This window comes from Zosterops lateralis (assembly GCF_965231275.1).
Source record: "Zosterops lateralis genome assembly, chromosome: 9".
NCBI classification, from domain to species: Eukaryota; Metazoa; Chordata; class Aves; order Passeriformes; family Zosteropidae; genus Zosterops; species Zosterops lateralis.
In genome coordinates this window covers 10,054,569-10,075,588 of record NC_139769.1, presented here as the reverse complement: position 1 = coordinate 10,075,588, position 21,020 = coordinate 10,054,569, and the positions used below count along the sequence as shown (strand labels likewise).

The following is a 21,020-nucleotide window of genomic DNA, read 5'->3' as shown; positions in this document are numbered from 1 at the left end:
CGATGGATGGCCTGGGCTCACAGCAGCCGGCACATCCAGCCTGCAGGATGTTTGATTCATACCAAACCTGCCCCTGTATTCATGTAGGTAAACTAGGCGTTGCTCCCAGTTTCGGTGAGCTGCTGAAACATCCCCGGGTGATCTCTGCAGGATTGCACGGTCCATGGAGCACATTGGGAATGACTGGGGTGAGCCTTGCAGCCTGAGCAGGGCTTATGTGCCCTCGGGGTAAAGCTGTACATCCAGACACAGCCCTTCCCCTTGGCACGGCACAGCTCCAAGGGGCAGGGAGGAATCACTGAGCTGCCCAGCATGGCAGGAGGGGCAGGAGGAAGGAGGGAGCACAGGGCTTGGACAAGATTGATGGCCTCGTTGCCATTAAGAAAAAAATTAGCCGGTGGCGGCTATCATATTAAAGGGTGAAGAAGCCGTGAATTATTTTCTTAAAGATCTTATCACTTACAATGATAATTTTACCTTCCAAAAGGCCACTTTTAATGAGGCAAGGCAGGCAAAAAGTCATGATTTAATGCCAGATTTTTTTTTTCAAACACATTTTACTGCTTTTTTGTCCATGTTTAAAAAGCGCCGGTGACCTTTTTTTATTTAGCTTGCCCCAGGTGTAATGCTCAGTCTGATCCTCTCAGGGTTTATAACCTCCACAGAGAGTGCCTCTACCCAATGGAGAGATGATTTAAAGGGGAGGGAGAAATATGAAGCTGCATCACCACTCACACACAGCCCGTGCTCCATCTTTGATGGTGGGAGTTGTGGAGGGGAGACCAGATAGGGAGGAAGGTCCTCTCTCCTCAATATCCTCACTCAGACACACTCTGAAGGGCAGCTGAGATGTACTGGCAGCCAGGCATGGATGAGCAGGCTGGTGGCCTTTCCCCAAGGGAAAAGGGACATCTCGGCATCATCAAAGCTTGTTCCCACCAGGCTGAAGAACCTGGTCCCATAGTAGAGAGCATCTGCACATCAGGCCTGCCTGCACACAGAGCACCCAGCACCACGTTTTTGGGCTGGGATGCCAGAATTTGTGTCTGGCATGCATGAGGGCCTGGAAAGCACCTTTTCCCTCCACAGCCATCTTCCCAGAATGCAGTTGAGAGAGGAATGGGAATTGTGTTGCTACCCTTTCTCTGCTTGCCAGGACCAGTGTGAGAATGAGCAGAGTGATGCAGGGAACAGCAAATCTTTGGCTTGGTATGCTATGGTCAGGCATCCTCACTGCTTAGCCATTGGAAAACAGCCTCAACATGACAATCTCAGGTAAAAGAGGCCAAAATTGGGATGTCAGAGGCTGGCCTAATGTAGGATTGAAAGTCACCCGGATGGCGAGTGCCTTTTCTAATCCCTTAGCCTCTGAGCCTGCATCCCTGCCTGCCCCCATGGCTGCTCGAGAGGCAAAGTGTGGCACAGCACAGGGAAATGAGAAAAACAAATGAAGTCAAGTTTCCTAAGAGTGAAGGGGAAGTGTGACTTGGCATCTCTAACGCTGTGTTTAACATGCCGGCAAGGTATTTAGAATTGAAGTGCTTGCACACAATTTAAAAATAGACAGTTTATTAATCTAAACTGCAAGTGTATGTAGAAGAGGCCTCGAGATTGACATCTTTGGGATTAGTTTAGCCCTGCGTTTTTCCAGAGGTCATTGCCATGGTGCTCAGGAGGTTTGTGGAATAAATGGGGCCGGCATTCTTCCTGGGACCACACGCTAAAAACTAATACATAACGTTTAATTTACTGTCTCCATAGCTAGCCCAACCATTTTTCACATAATAATATTGGATTAGAGCTACCAGAAGCTGGGGGTGGGGGGAGCAGGAGGCGGGCAGGGTTTGTCTGTCTGTCGTCGAGGAATGGGGAGATGGGTATTTTTTCCCCTTTTCTAGAATACATTGGAAGACAAAACAGATTTAACCCTCCCAGCTCCAGTATGCTTGGCTTATTAGAGCATTAACACTGCTGCAGTCAGGGCTGTTATTCTGAATCACAACTGAAGGCTTTGAGCCTCATCCCTGTGTTTTTTAGGACATGTGTAATCCTGATTATTCAAAAATGGTCCTCACTCTCTATTTAGAAAATAAAGAAACTAAACAACACCAGGAGCTTGAGGTCTGCACTCTGCAGAAATTCTGCAGAGGGCTTTTCCAGAAATAAATGAGCTGTTCACCAAAGCCCATTAGCAGTTGGGTTTAGCCAACACATGAAGCCAGAGAGCCTCCCTGCTCTGACCATCAGTCCCATGGATAAAGGAGGGTGGGCTCTCGAGGCAGCCCTTGATGGGTGTTCCCAGCCCCGTGGGCTCCCACTGGCCCTCCCAGTGCCTGGCATCCCTGTTGGGCTGAGCTGAAGAGCAAGCCAGCCCTAAGATGTGGTCAGCACAGCCCTCAGTCAGCAGAAGTGGTTTTGTGCAAGGAAATAACTGAGCCTCCCAGCAGGCAACTCCTCTGTGACCCCTTTCAGGATGTCACATATACTCGCAGCCAGTAGAGCTGTGCTTTATGGCAGAGATCTGCACTGCACACTGGGATGTGCCTGTTGCCCTCATGGCAGGGCTGGCAGCTCATACCCATAGGGTTGAACAGTATCCCAAACTGCCCTCCTCCACCAGCACCCCAAGCCTGCCTTCCCTGCACACCCCTGCTGGCAGCACTGCTGTGCTGTTCCCATGGAGAGCTGTCCAAGCCTGGGGGATTGCTTGCTGCTGACTGAACCGATTTGTATGCTGAGTCATTTTTCCACTTTCTCATATCTTGCTAAAAAAAAAATGCACATTTTTTCATGTTTCATTTCAGCCCAGAGGCAAATATTTCTGGAATACTTGCCTTTCTCCAAGGTATTATGCTTTTTAATAATGTTGTCATCACACTTGACCTGTCCAATTCAGATGATATCTACACTTCCCTTCACAAACACACACATCTCCGAGCAGTCATTTATTATCAAATCTTGCCAACTGATTCTCAGAAACAAACATCTGCAGAGCTGCATTTCCAGTGTACACTTTTTCACAATGTAGTGGGCTATATTTAGCCTAGTTTAGCTAATTTATAATTTAAATTAGACTTTTAAATTGCATTTTTACCCTCAAAGTACTCTAATCATAAAGTTCAATTGCAACTCAGTGTACATTTCTTTAGATGCTGTCAAACTCCCATACAATTTTCCTGCTAGAGTTCACTGTGTGTAGAATTTAGACTTACCTACTATGGACTTGAAGTTTATCAGTGATCTCTTAGGTCTCAAATATCACTGAGCTTTTTAACCTTCTAAAAGGCCCTTCTTTTTTTTTTTTTTTTTTCTGCGCTACTTATTAAAATAAATAGCATCATTACTGAAGGAAGAGGTAGTTGCACTGCAAAGGTGCTGAGAGCTTTAGTGCAGTTTACAAAGCTATTGAGAGATTTAGTGGCACTTAAAAAGGGCGGATGAGGACATGTAAGCAATGCTCCACCTCAGCACTCCTGTGCCTTATCATGAGAATTTCTAGTGTGGTCCTCACATATCATTTCCAGCAGGGCCTGATTCTGCCCCAAGCACCAGACCTGGGGTAAAAATGACTGTCCCATTGCTGCATGATTCATTTGTATTTTGCTAGACCCAGCAGCCTGGTCCCCTCATGGGGCACAGTCTCTTGAAAAGAGTCAGTCCCACAGTCCAGTATTCCATTCCAGCACAGTCCCACAGCTCAGCAGACACTCTCCATGGCTTTGAGGACAGCTTAGAGACAGGCAGAAAGCTCAACAATGCTCACAACATGAATTTCTCCTTTCTCTTGCAGTCAATTTTGTTGTCGGCCTCAATCAAGCGGGAAGGAGATTCTCCAACAGCATCACCCCACTCCTCAGATGACATCCATCACTCAGACAGATACCAGGTAAGCAGGTAGATGCTGTTGCTGATCTCAGCCTTAAACGGGGAGCCAGCACACCCCAGTGCCCACAGCTCTCTCTTTGTGACAGCCTTGCTCTTGTCTGTGCAATCACTTCCCTGGTTCTCCTGCCAGCATCATGAGGACATGAGCACTTGGCCCCTCACAGGACTGTGAAGGTGGGCTTTTGTCTGCAAAGTCCTCCCAGCTCCAGCTAGAATCACTGTGGTATTTAAAAATGTTTTAATATCTTTGTAAAGGTTTCTGTTGCTCTATATTCACCATTTTGGTCTCATTTCTATGGCTGTGTTTGTCATTACCCACCCTGTGCCCATTGAGAAACTTTCAGAGAAGTGAGGATTTTTTACTTATGATTCCCATCCAAGAGAGAAATGAGTTTGGACAATCCACAGCCATGCCAGCCTGTTTTATAAAACACTCTTTTCCCAGAGGAGCACCAGGTCTTGATTTGGGTGATGCAATGACTAAAACTTGTGGGAGATGGAGCAAGAAATGAAGAAAAGGGCAGCAACACAAGTACATCTTGGCTGGTTGTAAGTCTGTCTGTATTTTTGGGGCAGGCTGGCGCGTTTGACTCCAACTCAACACCTGCCCAAACTGTTTGGCTGCAAGCCTGTACTCAGCCACTGGCTTCAAGTAGGCTCTGAAAGGCAGCAGATAAATTAGTGTTGGTCATCAGCACAGACCCAAGCATGCATCCACCTGCTGTGTGGACAGGCTGAGTGGGCTGAGGCTCTACCAGCGTGGCAAATGCCCATCACTCTCTATTCTGTGATGCTCTGCAGCCATACCCTGTGCCCAGGGTCAGGCAGGCACTCGTATCTTTCTGCATCAGCCACTTTGCACATGCCAGGTCTGTGTTTGAACCTGCAGAGAGAGGCTGATGACCAGTGCTGAGGCTCTTACTGAGCAGACCCAGTTATGTGTTCCTGAAGATGGGTCCTGTTAGTAGCAGATACGTACATTTGTTGCCCATTATTCCATCCTCTGTCCTATTTATTGGTTATATTATAAGTTGTGGATCATATTCCCATGTGACTTTGAGTTATAACTTGGTGTCACGTCACAGCCGCTTTACCCTCCCATGAACAACAAAAGCTGGTGCAAAGTAAGAGAAACAAAACCATGCAGAAGATACAGAAATGCCTGTATCAGGTAATCCTGCTCTCTTTCCTGCCTGTTTATTAAGGCTAATAAATAAATTATGTTCATTTCAAAAGGACATGGAAGAGATTTTTGCCATGGCCCCCTTTGTTGGAGAATCCCCCTCCCTTCCCACTCTGCCAGACATCAGTCTCTGTGAGATTGGTGGCCCCTTGCAGCCCTCTGTTCCTGTACATTTTTATTATGTCATACTCAAAGACAGATATTCTTAGCAGAAGCCCCTCCATGTGCTGAGTCCAGCTACTCTCTAATGTGCTTTAAGTTTGTGAGCATATTTTATGGAGGGTTGCAGCCCTTAATGCAAATGTGTAATGGGAGTTTTAAGTCTGCACTGCAGGGAGAAAACACCTCTGGGGCCTGATTTTCATTTACGCTTGTGCTGGCTGCGTTATGCTGCACTGGCAGTGTAAAGGGACCTCAGAGTGGGTGCCAAAGGTGTGTAAAGCCTCAGTGTATTCTTAATAAAGCCACAATATGAACGAGAATTCAGTCTGCCTGGCTTAGCAAGGGAAAAAGCCCAAGAAGCAGAGCAGAAGACTCTCATGGTGGTGATTTTAAGGGCTGCAGAATTTAGCTTTCCATATGCAGAGGTGCGCTGGATTGTCCCTTGTGTTGTGATCTAATCATCATTATACAGTGTATTAGTAACATGCTAGAAGTGAGTTATTGGTGTTTGGGTTTTCAGAATTCCTGTGGCTCAGTTTGCTTAGTCTTTGTGCTTATATACCATGGGGACACTTATGAAGATTTATAAATAGGAGTGCTACAGAAACAGGAGCTTGCACAGCACTTGGGCTGCTTGCATTGCTCCCCATGCTGCAAGGGGGCTGCAGTGAAGGCAGTGAGGTGGCTCCTGGATGTGGGGAGGAGGCGTCCTCCTGCCTCCCCTGTGCCAAAACTGGTTGCTGGAGTTTGGTACATGGAGACTGATCAGACTGAGGTAGTGGCAGCCAATGGATTTGGTCAGTAGGGGCTGCTCCTCTTACAGGATGTTCTGTCAGATGGAGCTTTGAGTAAAAACAAAGCCATTTGAGTTACATTTAGATAAAACTCGGAATACCCAGTGGAGAAATCAACAGCAAGTTACAAGTGATACACAGTACTGCAAAGGTGGCGTTTCAGGCTTGGAGGGAGCCCACAGAATATTTGTGACTGAAAATAGCAAGTGTGGTGTAACCAAAAGACTAAAATCCCCATCCAGGGAAGGTTCACCTCCCTCCCCCCCAGTTCAGGTAAGTGTGCCTCCCAAAAGACAGCTCAATTAATTAGAAGAGTAAAGCCAACAATCAGCAGCTTTGATTTTGTAAGTAAGCACATGTATGAAAATCCAGCTGCACATTGAGCAGGCAGGCAGAGCTGGGATGGAGGACAGATTGCAAAGCTTACCAGCCAGCACCTGAACTGTCCAACTGCCCATCATCATCTGGGGCAGCGAAACATATATCAGTGTGTTTTTTGTTTTTCATCTGAAGAAGTGACAGATTGTCGGGTGCCTGAGAGGACACCCAAAAATGTAGGTTTGATTCCAAGAAACAATGTCTGAGGAGTCTGCAGAGAGGGGAAGAGATGGGATTTGTGTGTATAGGAGCCTCTGCTGCCCAATTTGTAGCCCCCAGCTCTGTCCCAATCTCAGGCTGGTCTGCTGGGCCCAACCTCCACCACAACTGTGCAGGAGATATGGGAGAGAAATCCATGAGACAGCTCTGACCACCCAGGTTTGCTGAAAAGTGGAAAGGAAAAGAGGGAGGAGTGCCTGGAAAGCGCAGGCACTGCCTGTAGCCAAGGAGTCCCCGTGGTAGGGGCCATTTCTGGGTAGGGCAGGCAGGTGTCAGAGCCCTGGAGCTGAGGTGGGTGCTCAGCCTGGCCCCGGCAGATGCAGATGGTGTCAGGAGGGATGGGGCTCCACTTCCCAGGGCTCTGCTTCCCCAGGGCTCCACTCCTCCAGCCAGGGAAGGCCCTGGGGGCTCCATGGCAGGGCCGGGGTGGGACAGGGGCCACAGAAGGGCCCATTGGCCACCTGCCTTTGGGTCTTATTACCCCTGGACCCTGATTGGCCAAGAGCCCTTGGCCCCCAGTCCCTGATTGGACAGAGGAAGTTGGAGATTGTCACCCTAGTGCCTGATTGGCCAGTTCTGTTGGGTTATTTTTGGGGCCAAGGTTCTGATTGGCCAGTGACATTGGGCCTAAAGGATGCTCAATCACTATTGGACAAGGAAATCTGCTTTTAAGTTACTCCTCGGCTTTGATTGGTCAACTGCCCCTGCCTTTGGGGTCTGATTAAGCATGGCCCCTTGGGTTCCAGTGGGTCTTGATTCCTGATTGGCCAGGCAGCCCAGGGTCTTACTAACCCATGATTTCTGATTGGCCAGGCACCCCAGGGTCCCAGTAATACCTGATTTTTTGATTGGTTAGGTACACAGGGCCCCAGTACCCCTTATTTCTGATTGGCCAGATCCCCCTGGTTCCAGCCGCCCCGGGGCTCTGATTGGCCGGGCTCGCCGGGCGCTGCCGCCCCCTGTCGGTTGCCATGGGAACTGCCTGGTGAACTCTCACCCGCGCGCGGCGGGTCACATGACCGGGGCCAACATGGCGGCGGCCGCCGGGGGCTGATCAGCGGCGCCCGCCGGGCCGCGCCGCATCCACCCGCATCCCGGGCCCGCCGCCCGCCCGCGGCGCCCGCGGCTATGCAGAGCGGAAAGAGGGGGCCCGGCGGCGGGGGCCGGGAAGAGGTGGGTGCTGCGGTGGGGGGGAGGCCCGCGGACGGTGCGTTGTCCCGGGGATGCGCGGGGAGCGGGGGACCGTTAGGGGCCTTGTGTACGGGCGGGGGGGCCAGTCGTTTACATCCGCGTCCTGACGCTTCTCCGCTCTTGTCTCCCCTCTGCAGACCTTCCTGCGGGTGCGAGCGAACCGGCAGACCCGGCTGAACGGTGAGTGCGGCCCCGTCGCGCCTGCCCCTCCGGAGAAGTTTCCAGAGTTGGGCCGAGTTGTGCGATACCCCCAGGCCCCCCACACCGCAAGCCGGGAGCCGCCGCCAGCTGCGCCAGGGCCTCGACGTGCCGGGGGCGCAGGGGGCGTTCGGGTGAAGTCCTCCACGGTCACCCCCGGCTCCCCAGGGAAGCGGCTCCCGCCGCTGGTGTAAAACAAGCCCCGAAACCACACAGTTTTCTGTGTGGGGCCCGGCTGCTGAGCTTTCACAGCTCACATGGCTCAATCTTGCAGTAAACTTTTAAGAAGCCTGAGCGTCATCTGACGTCATGGTTTGTTTTGTTTGGGTTTTTTTTTTTCTCTCAAACCCACAGATGCTGGTGTGGTACTTTTTTTCTTGTATCTGTGAGTGCTCCTAACAAGTAAACAACTTTTTCTAATGGACAGCAGCCTGGTATTAAAAAAAATCAAACATCACTTTATCTCAGAGAGAGGAAGCCCATTTCTCTGCTTTGAAATTGGAAAGAAAAGCTGAAAGGAAACTTTTTTTATTACAGCTGAAAAAGTTGAAACTTTTCTCAAAGTTCAGAGGTCAGAACTTACCATGCACACAGTAACAATGTTCTGTCATCTGGTTTTGTGCTGCTTGTAGCTACTTTTAGTATGTAACATTTGGTCAGAATTTGGGTATTCAGGCTAAGAGGAGGCTCATTAGTCTTGAGCTTCCTGATGTGATAGTTCATGATAACACCTCTGATGATGTGCTTTTGGAGTTTATTTAGAAGAAGATCTATTTGAACAAAATAGCAAAAGGGTTTAGAGTGTGTTCATGGCAAAACAGTTTGCTTGATTTTGAAGCCCTCCATGTTTAAGTGTAGTCTTAAGCAAATAGAAGCTACTGATCCAGATCTTTGATAAGTTAGACATACATGAATTCAGAGCTAGCCTTGGGATTTTAAAATATCAACCCAGAGGGCCCAAAAACTGCCAACTCCAGAAAGTCTGTTAAGTCATAAAACAAAGAATGAGTTACCCTGCACCAGTCACAGGTAGCTGCTGGCAGGTGCTCACTCTGCACTCCAGGATGAGTGCAGAGAGCTGCCAGTGCTGGCAGGCAGACACAGAGCCTTCAGATGGCTCAGATACACCGAGGTGCTGCCCTGTGGTGACTTGTTTCATGTGGCCGAGGTCTCAGGAGTCAAGGATGTCCAACTGTTCCTTTATCATAGTTGGATAGCTGGGGCTAAGCTGTCTCCTTCCACCTTTTTTCAGGCCAACAATGTGCAGTCACCTTATTTTAAATATTTTTTTAAAAGTCTGAGCCAGACTTGTGAAATTCTTGGTGTTGTGGAGTTCTTGAGCATGAGACGAAGCTCTTGGTGGGAACGTGCTCTGCTGAACTGGCCTCAGTAGTGCTTTGTGCTTTTGTCTCTGTCCCAAAGCAGGGCTGCAACACAGTCTGGGTAGACTGTCATCTCCTTTTGGGAACTCTTCTTGGCCTGTGTTGTTGGATGTTTTTTTGAACCTGTGCTCATCTAAAGGGAGGCAGGTAGTTTTGTACAGCATTTGCATTGTTTTTCCTGGACGTTTTTGCTTTTTGTGTGTACCTTTTGTGGTACAGCCATATTCCAGGTGAAAGAACATACATCCTGCCCTAATAATGCTGGGATTTCCTGTCCTCTTCTTCACCCTGAGATGAAGAGGGTCCAGATGTTAGGGAGCTGAATAAAGAAATTCAGGTGAAGTGCTTTGGGTCTCAAAGAAGGCCAGATTAGATCAGAACTGTTCCTTCTGACCTTGTCTTTTTATGATTGAACAGAACATACCTGTAGTGATGTCTGGTTCAGTCTGCACCCAGCCAGATGGTTGTACCGCTCCTTTCTCAGCATGTTTCTTTACATTTGTACTTCTGAACACTGCCTGCTTTCTAGTCTCTTCCTCCACATTTGTTTGCAATGGAAATAACTGCAGTATTTGTGAGCTTTGCCACATTATTGTTTGAGCTTTAAATGGAGAATGCTGGCATGCTTTAGGAAAAAAGCCCTCTTATTTATCTATATCTCATATATTTTAATGAGCTTCTAATCAATCATGCAACTCTAGTTTCCTAATCCTGATTATTTTACATGAATAGAAGTTGTGTAGGACTTGTCCAAAGACAGCTGGCTCTTTGTTTCATATTCTCATTGACACGCTGCAGAAACTTAAGATATAGAAATGCAGTCTGACGAACAAAAATTTATTTCATTTGTTTTTATTATGTTTTATGTGTACTTTTCAATATTGTTGTAACTAGCTTATCTTGGTATTTCTGTCAGGCTTCTATGAGCTGAGTTCAAGAAGCACTTCAGGAAACTCCTCCCATAAAAAGGGCTCACGGTATTTGCTCTTCTTCCACATTGTCCTTGACCCAAATCTTGGCTGCCCAGGCTGTTTGTGACTCAGTCTTGTTTGGACCTTGATGTTTTCCATCCTGTTGTGTTCATGGGAATATGCAAAAGGAGCTAAGGGAAGAGAAGGCAGAGAGGGAAATGTCTTCTGTGAGCTGCTGTTGGCCTGGCCACAACATGATTAGATCGTGATAGTAACATGGTTCACACGTTCCTGGCCAGCCAGAATTTTAATTCTGTAAGGCAAACCTGTGACTTAAATTGAGCTGTAAGTAAGGCAAATGCATTTTCAAGCTCAGGAGCAGGAGATTAATGTTCTGTCTGTTAGGCTCTTGGTTGAGCGTTTGTATCACAACTTCCCTGTCAGCCTCAGTGAGTTAATCCTGCACCTCTCACCTGTGCTAAACTCACTTTCCTGAGGTTGTGTCCTTGTGAACCCAGGAGTATGAGGTGCTGATTCCTGATGAACCTGAGTGACAAAGGAAGCATTTCTTTCATTTGCCTTATTTTCAGTGTTGCCAAACTGGAAACTCTAAGCCACCCCGTAAATTGATGCTTGTGGAGCTTAACAGTGCAGAGCAGGTTCAGTAGTCATTCAAAATTAGAGGCACAAAGTTTGGCTTAGTGTATCAGAACATGGGTTCAGCAGGTTAAGCAGGTGCCCATCTCGGAGAATAGTGTCAGATTGAAGGTTGCTGAAAATCATCTGTGTGGAACTTTGGCCATGCAAATCTGAAAGCTGCACTGAGACCCTTTTGTGAATCTGCCCATTAATGTTCTTTTTGGGGCAGATGAGCAGCAATTTGTACTTAAGGTCTGAAACAGATTGCTTCTTGACCATCTGTTTTCCTGCTTTTGCTTATTCTTGAGATGGCTTTTTGTGCTCTGCCACTACTGCCATTGTTCCCTTGCATCAGATGCTCTGGATGAGTTTGAGGAGTCACAAAAGCTTTTTGTGATAGATCTAACAAAAGTAGGTATAATCACTCCTCAGGACTCCTCTAGTAGATTTGCAGAGAGCAGGTGCTAGCTCTTGTGCTCAAATATCTTTGACTCAAATTCAGGGTTATTTCCAAAGTTTGTGTTCTCAGGCAGAGTTGTGAAGTGGATTCTGACAAAGCTCTATTTGCACCTCCCTGAGGTGAGTCCAGTTTTGGTGGTTACCCTAAGCCTGTCTCTCCAAATAGACCCTGCAATTTGTTGAACCACCACCGTGTCCTGTGCTTTTGTAGCTGATGGGTGGGGGAGGAATAAAGCTGGATGATTTCCACTGGAAAGGAGACAAAAATGTTTCCACTTAATTTGATTGGCCTGCCATTGCAGGAGCTGCTAATGATGTCTGCATAGGACTCAGGGGACCACTCAAACTGGTGGAGGGAACCATAAGAGATATTGCTAGTAACTTAATCATGTCCTTTGATGCTGCAGGAGAGGAGAGGTTGGTGCAATGTCCACTGCTAGATGCTGTGTGAGCACTTCTGAGGTAATTAGTGCCCTGTCCTGAAGGTGAATTTTTGCTTGGGGAGGGGAGTACCATTGAAAACTAAAATCCATTAGCTTTTCTCACAGGAAATTTGGCTGGACTAGAGAGTAACATGATCTTTAGGCATTAATAAGGTTCAGCCTTGATGAGGAGAGCCCATTGTTAGGAAAGATCCTCGGTCTCTCCTGCCAATAAGGCAGCAGTGGGTGGATTGGCTCGTTGTCTCTGCACCTGTGGGAAGGCAGAGACCAGTGTGCCCTCAGCAGCAGAGGCTTTGTCAAGTGCAGTTTGGCTCTTTCTCTAGTGCAAGCAGCCTCACCTTGCATAGTCCCAGATTAGAGAACTACATATCAGTGAAGGGAAGAGTAATTCCTTTAGCCAGCACAGCTCCTAGGTTAAATCAGAGACCATGACTGAGATCTCCTGCTCTTGCAGAGGATCCCAGTTCTTGCTCACCTCCATGTGCTACTTCATCATTCATCTGCTGTGGTGACTTAAACTCCCCGGGTGCCTGATGGTTTCATGTAATCTGAAGGAGAACATGCACTTTCAGCAGGAGCCATGTGTAGGGTAATGTACATCTTTAAAAGTGAGGCCTTAGAGGTGCTGGAAGCCCTCTGATAGCCTAATAATAATTATTAATGCTAATAAAAATTAGTGAACTCCTCACCTCCTGGCAGAAGGTTGGAATAATAACTATGGAGTCTTTGTTCAGTTGATGCCATAAGTTTTAGCTTTCACATTTTCCAGATTCTGTACTGCATTAATATATAGCTCTGAACTTCATATGAAGTGTTAGCAAGTTCTCTTCACTGTGTAGTTAGACAGAACAGTCCTTTTCCAGCCTGAACCAAGAACACTGTTGCAGCTTCAGGCCCAAAAAGTATAAACAACAGCGAATTGAGGAGAGCAATCTGGGAGGATGGGGTTTCATAACCTGAAGCTGTTAATTGGATAATTAACTCCAATATGCAAATAGACCGAAACTTATAAAAATGTATAAACATGTGAGTTTTTACATCTTGGGTGTGGCCTCTTGTACTGCCCAAGGTGTGCCCTTTGACGGCCTTTTTAATAAATACCTACTTTATTCCTTTAACACTGTCTAGCCTCTGTTCTGGGTAGTCTCTCAAGGCATCACAGTCAGAGGTAAGAACGGATCAGGCTTGTGCAAAAACCTCCTTCCTTGAGTTCTGTCCTCTTTGTACATGCAGTCCTCAACTGGCTGCATTTTTATCTTCCTGAATTACGGGAGGCAATGACTTTTTCCTTTTTTTTTCTCCTTCCATGCTCCTGCGACAGGAGCGAGGGGGGAGAGGGATTAGTGAGCTAATTAGAAATGATCGCATCTATCAACACTAATTAGCAATCCTGTGGTCTCACTTGCGTGTTCTTTTGAGCTGCTCCCCTTCGGGACAGCGCCACAATCAGCCCCTGCCTTTGGGGCCGCTCCATCGCTGCCGCGCTGATTGGAAGTGATGGCCGGGCTGTGCGTGTCGGGTGTGCTTTCCGGGCTGCTCCCTTCCCGTCCCTCCTGTCACCAGGGGCACCCTTGGCCTCCCTGGGCACGACGCTGCCGCCGCTAATGACCAGAGAATGAAAATGGCAGGGGAATTTGTTTTCAACACCTCTTTCCTCCAGTGGCTTTTTCACTTGTGGCACTGCAGCTCAAAGGGTTGCTTCTCTGCGGAGCTAAATGAGCCGAGATAGGGGCTGGCTGCTGGGTCTGCTAGGTCTGCTAGAGCTGGAGCAGAGTGAGGCTCTCTTCCCGGCTCTGCACTAACATTTCAGCAGCTGATCAGGTGCTTGTCCTGGCAATATGGTCCCAAGAATTTATCAGTAGCAGACCCAAAATAAGTTGTCTTCCTTTTGTCACCGCTACAGTGCATGGACTGGAGGATGGCAGTAAAAAAACCCTAAAAATACTAATAAATTCACCAGGCAGACTGCTCTAACTGAATTGTTTGGCCATGGGGAGTCCTACCAGAATAATTAAACTGCTCCTTCCTTGCATTTCTCTGTTAAAAACATGATGAGGTGAGAGAAATTTGTGTCTGCGATCAGTATAGAGAAGGCTTTGTTTCTGTGTTTCTCCCCAGACGGGTGTTTGCTGAGGAATGCTCAAGTCGTGTCTGATTGCAGCCTCCTTCCATATTTTTTGCTTGCTCTACAGAGCCAGTGAGGCAAGGAAAGAGCATCCTAAACTTACATGAAAGGGCCATGCTGAAGGATATAAGTATGCACTAAACCAGATATTCAGAAATCTCTTGGGCACTAAAGTACAAACTAGAAACAGCGTGGCTTAACTCTGCCTGAAAGAGAGGGTTGTGGAGCTGTCAGTGTGGTGTACCCTACACAAGAGAGGGTTGTGGAGCTTCAGCAAATAAAATTTAGACGAACTATGAAAGCTGTACCTGTTGAGAGTCTGTGTCGTTCAAAGTGCCAAATATTAAAAAAAAAATCTTGTTTTGGTCTCAAGTTACTGTCTCTTATTCTAGGAATGTCACATTTACAGAATCCTGTCCAGGATGTGAGGAGTGGAGATGTATTTTTCAGGGAGTTTTCATACATATGTATTTCAATGAGGAAAAACAATGCTCAGGGAATAATTTGAAGCTTTTTTAGCGCTGGAGCATGAGTGAGTATAGGGGATGATGAATGGTCCTAGTTCCAGATTGTGGGAAAGTGTATCCTAACCCAGAGAGTCCTGAGCCCAGGGAAGCCAACAAGACAGTCTTGAAGGAGGCCTTTCTGGTGTTCAGCTGAAAGTTTATAATTCCATTGATGTGTATACTCTAAACTGATGCACTTTAGAAAACAATTGACAGAAACTTTGCTGTACACTGGTCCTTCTCATCCTGGCATTCCAGAAGCTTTCTCTGACTCGTTGGCTGCAGGGAGCTGTTGATCCCACAGTGTTCAGGCATGAAGGCTTTCAGAGCATGCTGCAGTGCTCACAATGTCAGTAACAATTTCTGGCTAACGCAGCTTTTTGGTGGTGTCATCTCTCATTATCACATGGGCTTTCCTTGGGCTTTTTCTTGTCTCTCATTCAGAATTTTGACCTTCCTTATTAATTAAACAGTGACTTTCCTGCAGCCAGTGATTGAGTTATTCAGTAATACCTGCCTAAAGCCATCATAATAAAAGACAGAAATTCTTTTTAATGCAAATGATTTGGTTCCAGATGTTTTGATCACATTAAACCATGGCTCAAATTAACCAGCTATTGGATTAAGCAACAGGCTACCTTGGCTGCTTTTTCTAATCATCATGATTCCCAACATGTTTGTTTCCTAGAGCGTGCTCTCAGGAAGGCAGTGTCGCCCCTAGTTTTCATGAAATAAAATCAACAGAGAGGCAGAAGCTGTCTAGCATGGGTCCTGTGTTTTTTGTAGCAAGTATCTTTCCATGTATCTACCTGCTGACAAGATGGTGCTCTGACTTGTTTGTGGTGGTCTGAGAAGGAGTTTTTCAGGTGTACAGGAGGCTCTGTGGTCCTGGAAGTAATTGTTAAATATCTTGTCCAAGGCTATCAGATGCTACATCGTGCTTCTTACATTCTAAGCAAGTTCTTGTAGAGGGAATAGATGTGTTAGTGGAAGGGCCTCAGACTCAGAAGGCAAAATCCAAAACAGGATTCCGTGGCTTGATTACTCGACTTTGAAAACAATTTCAGGTTTCCAAGGGAAAGATTTTAACCATTCTAATAACTTAGCATGGGATGTGCAGGAGATACTTCTTCTCCTAGTTGTTAAATCGTGAACAGCTGCCGTTGTGAAATCAGAGTGCTCAGCTACAGGTTACAGATTTCCTCTGGAAAGTGCCAACTAACAGTCTCTGTACTGTTTATAGAGGCCAGAGTAGGGAGTTACAATAGGATTTTCTGGTGTGAAGTCTTAGCATTTCTACCAAGGGTTTATTATGTGGAGTTGACCAAATGAAGCTAGATCTACAAACTTGACATGTCTTCCTTTTTTGTTTGTTTTCTTTCCCTGGTTTCTCCATGCAGCTCGGATTGGAAAAATGAAACGGAGGAAGCAAGACGAAGGGCAGGTATGTCCCCTCTGCAGCCGACCTCTGTCAGGATCCGAGGAGGAGATGAGTAGGCATGTGGAACAATGCCTTGCAAAGGTAGAGGCGCAGCAGGATCACCAGCTGCCATTCCCTTCTCCCTACTCTCAGCTCTGTCTGCAGTTGACCTAATGTGGGGCAAAAACTAACATTGCTGAGCTTGCAGACAATGCTAACTGTCTCCCTAAGATCTGTAGTCACTTCTTTGTCTGGGAAGATGGATTCTTCTGGATTTTCCTGTTCTGTTGCATTAGTAACTTTACTTCATGCACCCTTCTGCTGTTACAGAAGTCTAATTTGTAGATTTTAAAGATGGAGCTATTGGAGTTTATGAACCTTTTGTAGGACTTCAGGCATCCTGTGTAGCACAGGAAGAACAGTTTGTTCTGATCTGTGCCTTTGACAATATTAGAATTATTGTTTTCTGGGTTCTTTTTGTAGCAGACTGGGATATGTAAAGGTTGCATGACCATCTTAGTCCAGGGAAGTGCATTTAAGCAGAATTGTTCTCTTGCTGTTCATCCCAAAGACAGCAAGGAAGGAGAAACAAACCCTGGGGGAGGGAGAGAGTTTTGTCATAGGGCTTTTTGTTCATGTTTCTCAGGAAAAACCTTCAATAGAGGACTTGTTTCCTCAAGAGGAGTATAAAGAGAGGTATATTTTGATCAGTGTGCCCCAAAACTATGTTACAGGAGACCATGTCTGCTAGGGGTCAAAGGAATCTGTGGTATCATGTTCCTCCATGATAGAGGAATTTTGCATGCGAGGCAGGGGCGTGCATGTTGAAATGAACACCAGCATTTTTGTAGGGACCAGACCTCAAATTTCCTTGAGTAAAATTTATGAAACTTGCAACTTGTTTTGATCTTAGGTTGTCAAGTTCTACCAGTACCTATTTACTTCTAGTTTAGTTTAGTAGGAGCAGGGATGGGAGTAGAGGCTGCTGTATGCTCTATACTTAGCTGTCCTGGGAGCAGACCAGCTTTTCTTCCCCAACCCATCACAAGTTATGCACCTCAAAGAGCCATTTCATGCATCTCAACACTCTGCCCCTGCTTTACCCCATGCAGAGAGAAGGTTCCTGCATGACTGAGGATGACTCTGTGGACATAGAGAACGAGAATGGCAACCGCTTTGAAGAGTACGAGTGGTGCGGACAGAAGAGGATACGGGCTACTACTCTCCTGGAAGGAGGATTTCGAGGTGCGCCAGGGTTTTGGGGGCACTTGTCAATCATTCTGCTGTGGAAGTTTCATCGTTAAAGGGAGGGACATGGGGATTTCCCTTCCACAAAAGGCAGAATCATCAGCCTTTGCCAGAATGTAAAGTGATTTCGGGTTTTTTTGTCCCTCTTGACTATGATGAGAGTCAAAATTTGTGCAAATCTTGAACAAAGCGTGGGGTTATTTCTCAAGAAATGTGGCTGAAGAGGGAGTGAGTGGATCATATGGGGAAAATAACATTTTATATCTCACACGTAGTAAGGAATACATGGAAATATGTGAAGAGAGGGAAATAGAAATGAAATTGTAAAAATTCCCAGCCTGGAGTGACGAAAGCTGGTGTATCAGCCTCTGGTGATGTATTGGAGGTGACAGCTAAGTCGCTTTAGCACCTGCATAAAATATTAAAGGGCCAGTTGTGCATTTATCACTCCATCCCTTTTAAGGTTGATAAATGAGAATCCAGGAACCTGCTCTGCACCTCCAGCACTGCAAGCCCTTAGGGCTCTCAGACAAACACATTTTATTTTTCCTCCTTCTTTTGCTCCTTCCCCAGTGACGGGGAAATCAGTTACCAAGGAGAGAGTGAGTTATGGCAAAATTTGACCTCTTGTGAGCTTTATTGGTGAATGTAATTTTAGCTAGAAACCTGGCCCCTTTCTTACATTCAGCCCTTTGGCCTCAAAGAGGAGGATTTACTAAACTGTTCGTTGGCATGAACCTCAGGCACTCATGAGAGTTTCTCACAAGCAATCCACGTAGCGAATGCTTAATGAGGGGAGGAATGCTGGCTCCCTTCGTTCAATAAAGAGGATGGGATGTGATCTCTTCCTATATCAGCTTGGATTTTAATTTAAAATATCTCAAGGGGAAAGGCTGCTGCATAAGGGAGTTGGACTTAAAAGCCAGCCATGTGCTCAGCTAAAACCAGGCACTCCTGATCTGCTCTCGATTTCCTCCGGAATTAAGTCGTAGCTGGGTTATAGCACAGCAGATGATCAGGAGTACAGAGTTGAAGGAGCAGCTTCTTTGGGCTTTAAAGGACCCCCAGTGAAGCTCATGCTATTATTACATGCTGTGTCAGTAGCATAACTTCTTTTGTGACTGCATGGAGAGTTGTGTCTGTGCGTGGTTCCATGCAGAGGCCTGATGAGACCATGCAGGATCTTAGACTATGTTTATGTAGCATAGACACTACAGTCTGTAGCAGGGTAGCACAGGATGTCTCTGTGCCTCTGTTGTTGTCGTCACTGCTAGTCCTGGTTAGAAAAAGCTGTTCAGTTCATTTTTCCCCTTTTTTTTGTGCATGAGTGGTTTCTTCCTTCACCCCCACCTAACACCTGCATTTGAGGAGAGCACAATCTTCCACTTCCTTTGGTGTAGACATCGTGCTATCTTCACCTGGTAAATGTTCCCAGTTGTTTTTGAGTTAACTCACTGAAGTGTGATCTGAACCTTCCATATTGCTTTGGTTATATGGAGACCCTCTTTCAAATGAGGCTTCAGGTGGACAAAGTGCATGTAATTGATGTGTTTAGGCTGTGTAAATATAAAGTACTTGCTCTTTGTTGCATTTTGTTCATTATTTGAAGGAATTCTCAAATGTGTTACTTTGTTGATCACCTGCTTTCCTCCGCCAGAAGTTAGACAGGTTCTAGCATCAGTCAGTGCTGTAACCTCTGCCAGATGGCTACAGGCACATGAACATACACTTGTGCAGTTCATTCATACTTAGAGATGGCATTGCTTCCATCAGGAAGTATGGGGTCTATCTCTTCTTTTGTTTTGGAGACCTTCCTTACACCTTCAGGAGTTACATGGACAGATCCAGGAGATGATTGGAAGTCCAGGAGAAAAGCAGAATACAACCAAATGCAGTTTTAAACCCCTCCATAATCACCCTGCTGCCAAGGCTTTTGGGTTAGACTTCTTCCCATGGTGGTGCTGGATGAAAGGTGTCTGGAGATCAGCTCACAAGTACAGGAAACTTCTTGTAGTATTCGTAGTGAGAAACATCCTCCCTGTGCAGCATTTTGTGGCAGAACCACTGCTGAAGTAGGGAGTCCTGATACCTGAGCAGCTGGCAGGTCTCTAGCCCCTGGCGTTCCTCCTCTGGAGCACACCTCTGCTGGCAGCTAGATTCAACAGCTGCCATGCTTCTCTAGAGAAGTGTCCCCTTCCCTAAGCAGGGGAATTTTTTCCTAACAACTTTCTACTTAGTATTTCAGGATAACCAGACAATATGTACAAGGTATGTACCTACTCTGTGCAAGAAGTTGTAAAATTTGGAAAGCCAAAGCAAAGCTGCAGTGATCTCCTACAGTTAGCTGATTGCATTTATTTTTAATTAAGTTACACTTTTTCATGCTCTCTTTTGTGGCTTTCCTATTGTCTCTGACTGCTGCATTCACTGGTCTCCATCACTCAGGACTGCTATGTGCATTCTCAGGTAACCTTAAGGTGACTGTCTTTCTTCTTTTGCTGCCAGTGTTGGCTCTTGCCAGACAGAATTCTTAATTTACAGCCCTGAAGCACAGCATAACGTTTTGTAGATGCTTTCTAATGCTTAAAACTGCTTTGTCTGGAGTTGGCAAGGCCCTCGTTAACCCCTGTCACCTGAGGCTTTGCATTTGGCTCTGTTCCCTTTGCTGAGAAGTAGCAGTGATGTGGAAATCAAATGTCTTTTATAATGCCAGACAGCCTTTGCCAGGCTACAGGGATGTCACCAATGTCTAAAGAGATGACATGGGGAAATACATAAAACTGGAGGGAAAAATAGATGGCCATGTGTCTCATTAATTTCAGTTTTAATGGTGTGTTGCTTTGAGGAGATGTCACAGCTGGGTGAAGGGAGAGCAGGACACTGTGGCCAGTGCATGTTGCACATAAGTCCATTGGGGCAGCATTACAGCAGTGTCTCAATCTTAACACAGATCCTGGCTTCTTTTTATCATTTTTGGTTAGGGGACAAAGTTCATATTACTCTCACCATGAGGAAAATTCTTTGCCAATTATATAGAAAATCCTGACAGATTCTCGGTTGTAGTAAGGTTGAGAGACCTTGTGGTTTTTCTTCTTAAAAACAGAAATGTCAGGAAGATGAACAGCCCTGTTTGGATTTTCTGGAAGATAGTCTAAAACATAGAAGCCCCCACAAGCTGAAACTCCCCCTTGTAAAATTCCTAGGGTGACACTTTCTTGCTTCCAAAGCACTTGCAGGAAAAACATGCTCTTCTAACCTGAGGGGCTGTCTTAGAAGCTGGAAATTCTTTGTCTTCTCTGTTGGCGTTACAGCTGCAAGCCCCCAGTCAGCTCTAGTGCAGCAGAGCCAAAGCACACCTACTTGGCTGCCACAGCTTGGCATACCTGAGGCAGCAGGTGGAAAGAACAGGCTGTGGCAGCAAGTAGGAATATGACCTGAGAAGTGCAGGGATTAGTGTGTTGTCTCTGAAGCCATTTGGTTTGATGAAGGATTTCAGTCAGGAAATGTTTAGTACTTCTAGCTGTCATTCTGCCTTCTTAAAGCATCCTTTGCTACCATTCAGTTTGCTTTCTGAAACTGGAAGGATGCAGGGTGTAAACGAAGATTATTGGCAGTTATATAGGGTTTGGAACCACTTTGTTTCAGCAGAGGTCCTGCTTGAAGGAGAGGTTTGTAGGAGAGTTTGTAGTTTTGTTTGGGGATATGTGCAGAAGAATACCAGCATGAAATACCAAACTCCATTTAAATCAAGGTTGTACTTCAAAGTGTAAAACTGTACAGATAAAATAATCAAATATTCTACTGTCTCAGTATAGTGTCACAAGACTAAAATTTCTCTTGAAATACCTGAACATTCAGTAACTATCTCTCCCCATGT

At 46.2% G+C, this 21,020-nt stretch overlaps 1 protein-coding gene across 3 annotated transcripts in view; it reads left to right on the top strand.

The window, feature by feature from the left end:
• Positions 1-21,020, top strand: part of RNF220 (ring finger protein 220) — a 214,251-nt gene that overhangs the window by 150,145 nt on the left and 43,086 nt on the right. The window contains exons 4-7 of one of the 3 annotated variants that reach the window (XM_083867362.1): positions 3,791-3,886; positions 7,950-7,992; positions 15,876-15,919; positions 17,008-17,140. In XM_083867362.1, the coding sequence (XP_083723488.1) occupies positions 3,791-3,886; positions 7,950-7,992; positions 15,876-15,919; positions 17,008-17,140 (316 nt within the window). Of the gene's footprint in view, positions 1-3,790; positions 3,887-7,630; positions 7,795-7,949; positions 7,993-15,875; positions 15,998-17,007; positions 17,141-21,020 lie in introns of those variants that run through there. The other 2 variants (XM_083867361.1, XM_083867363.1) reach the window with 2 other exon arrangements.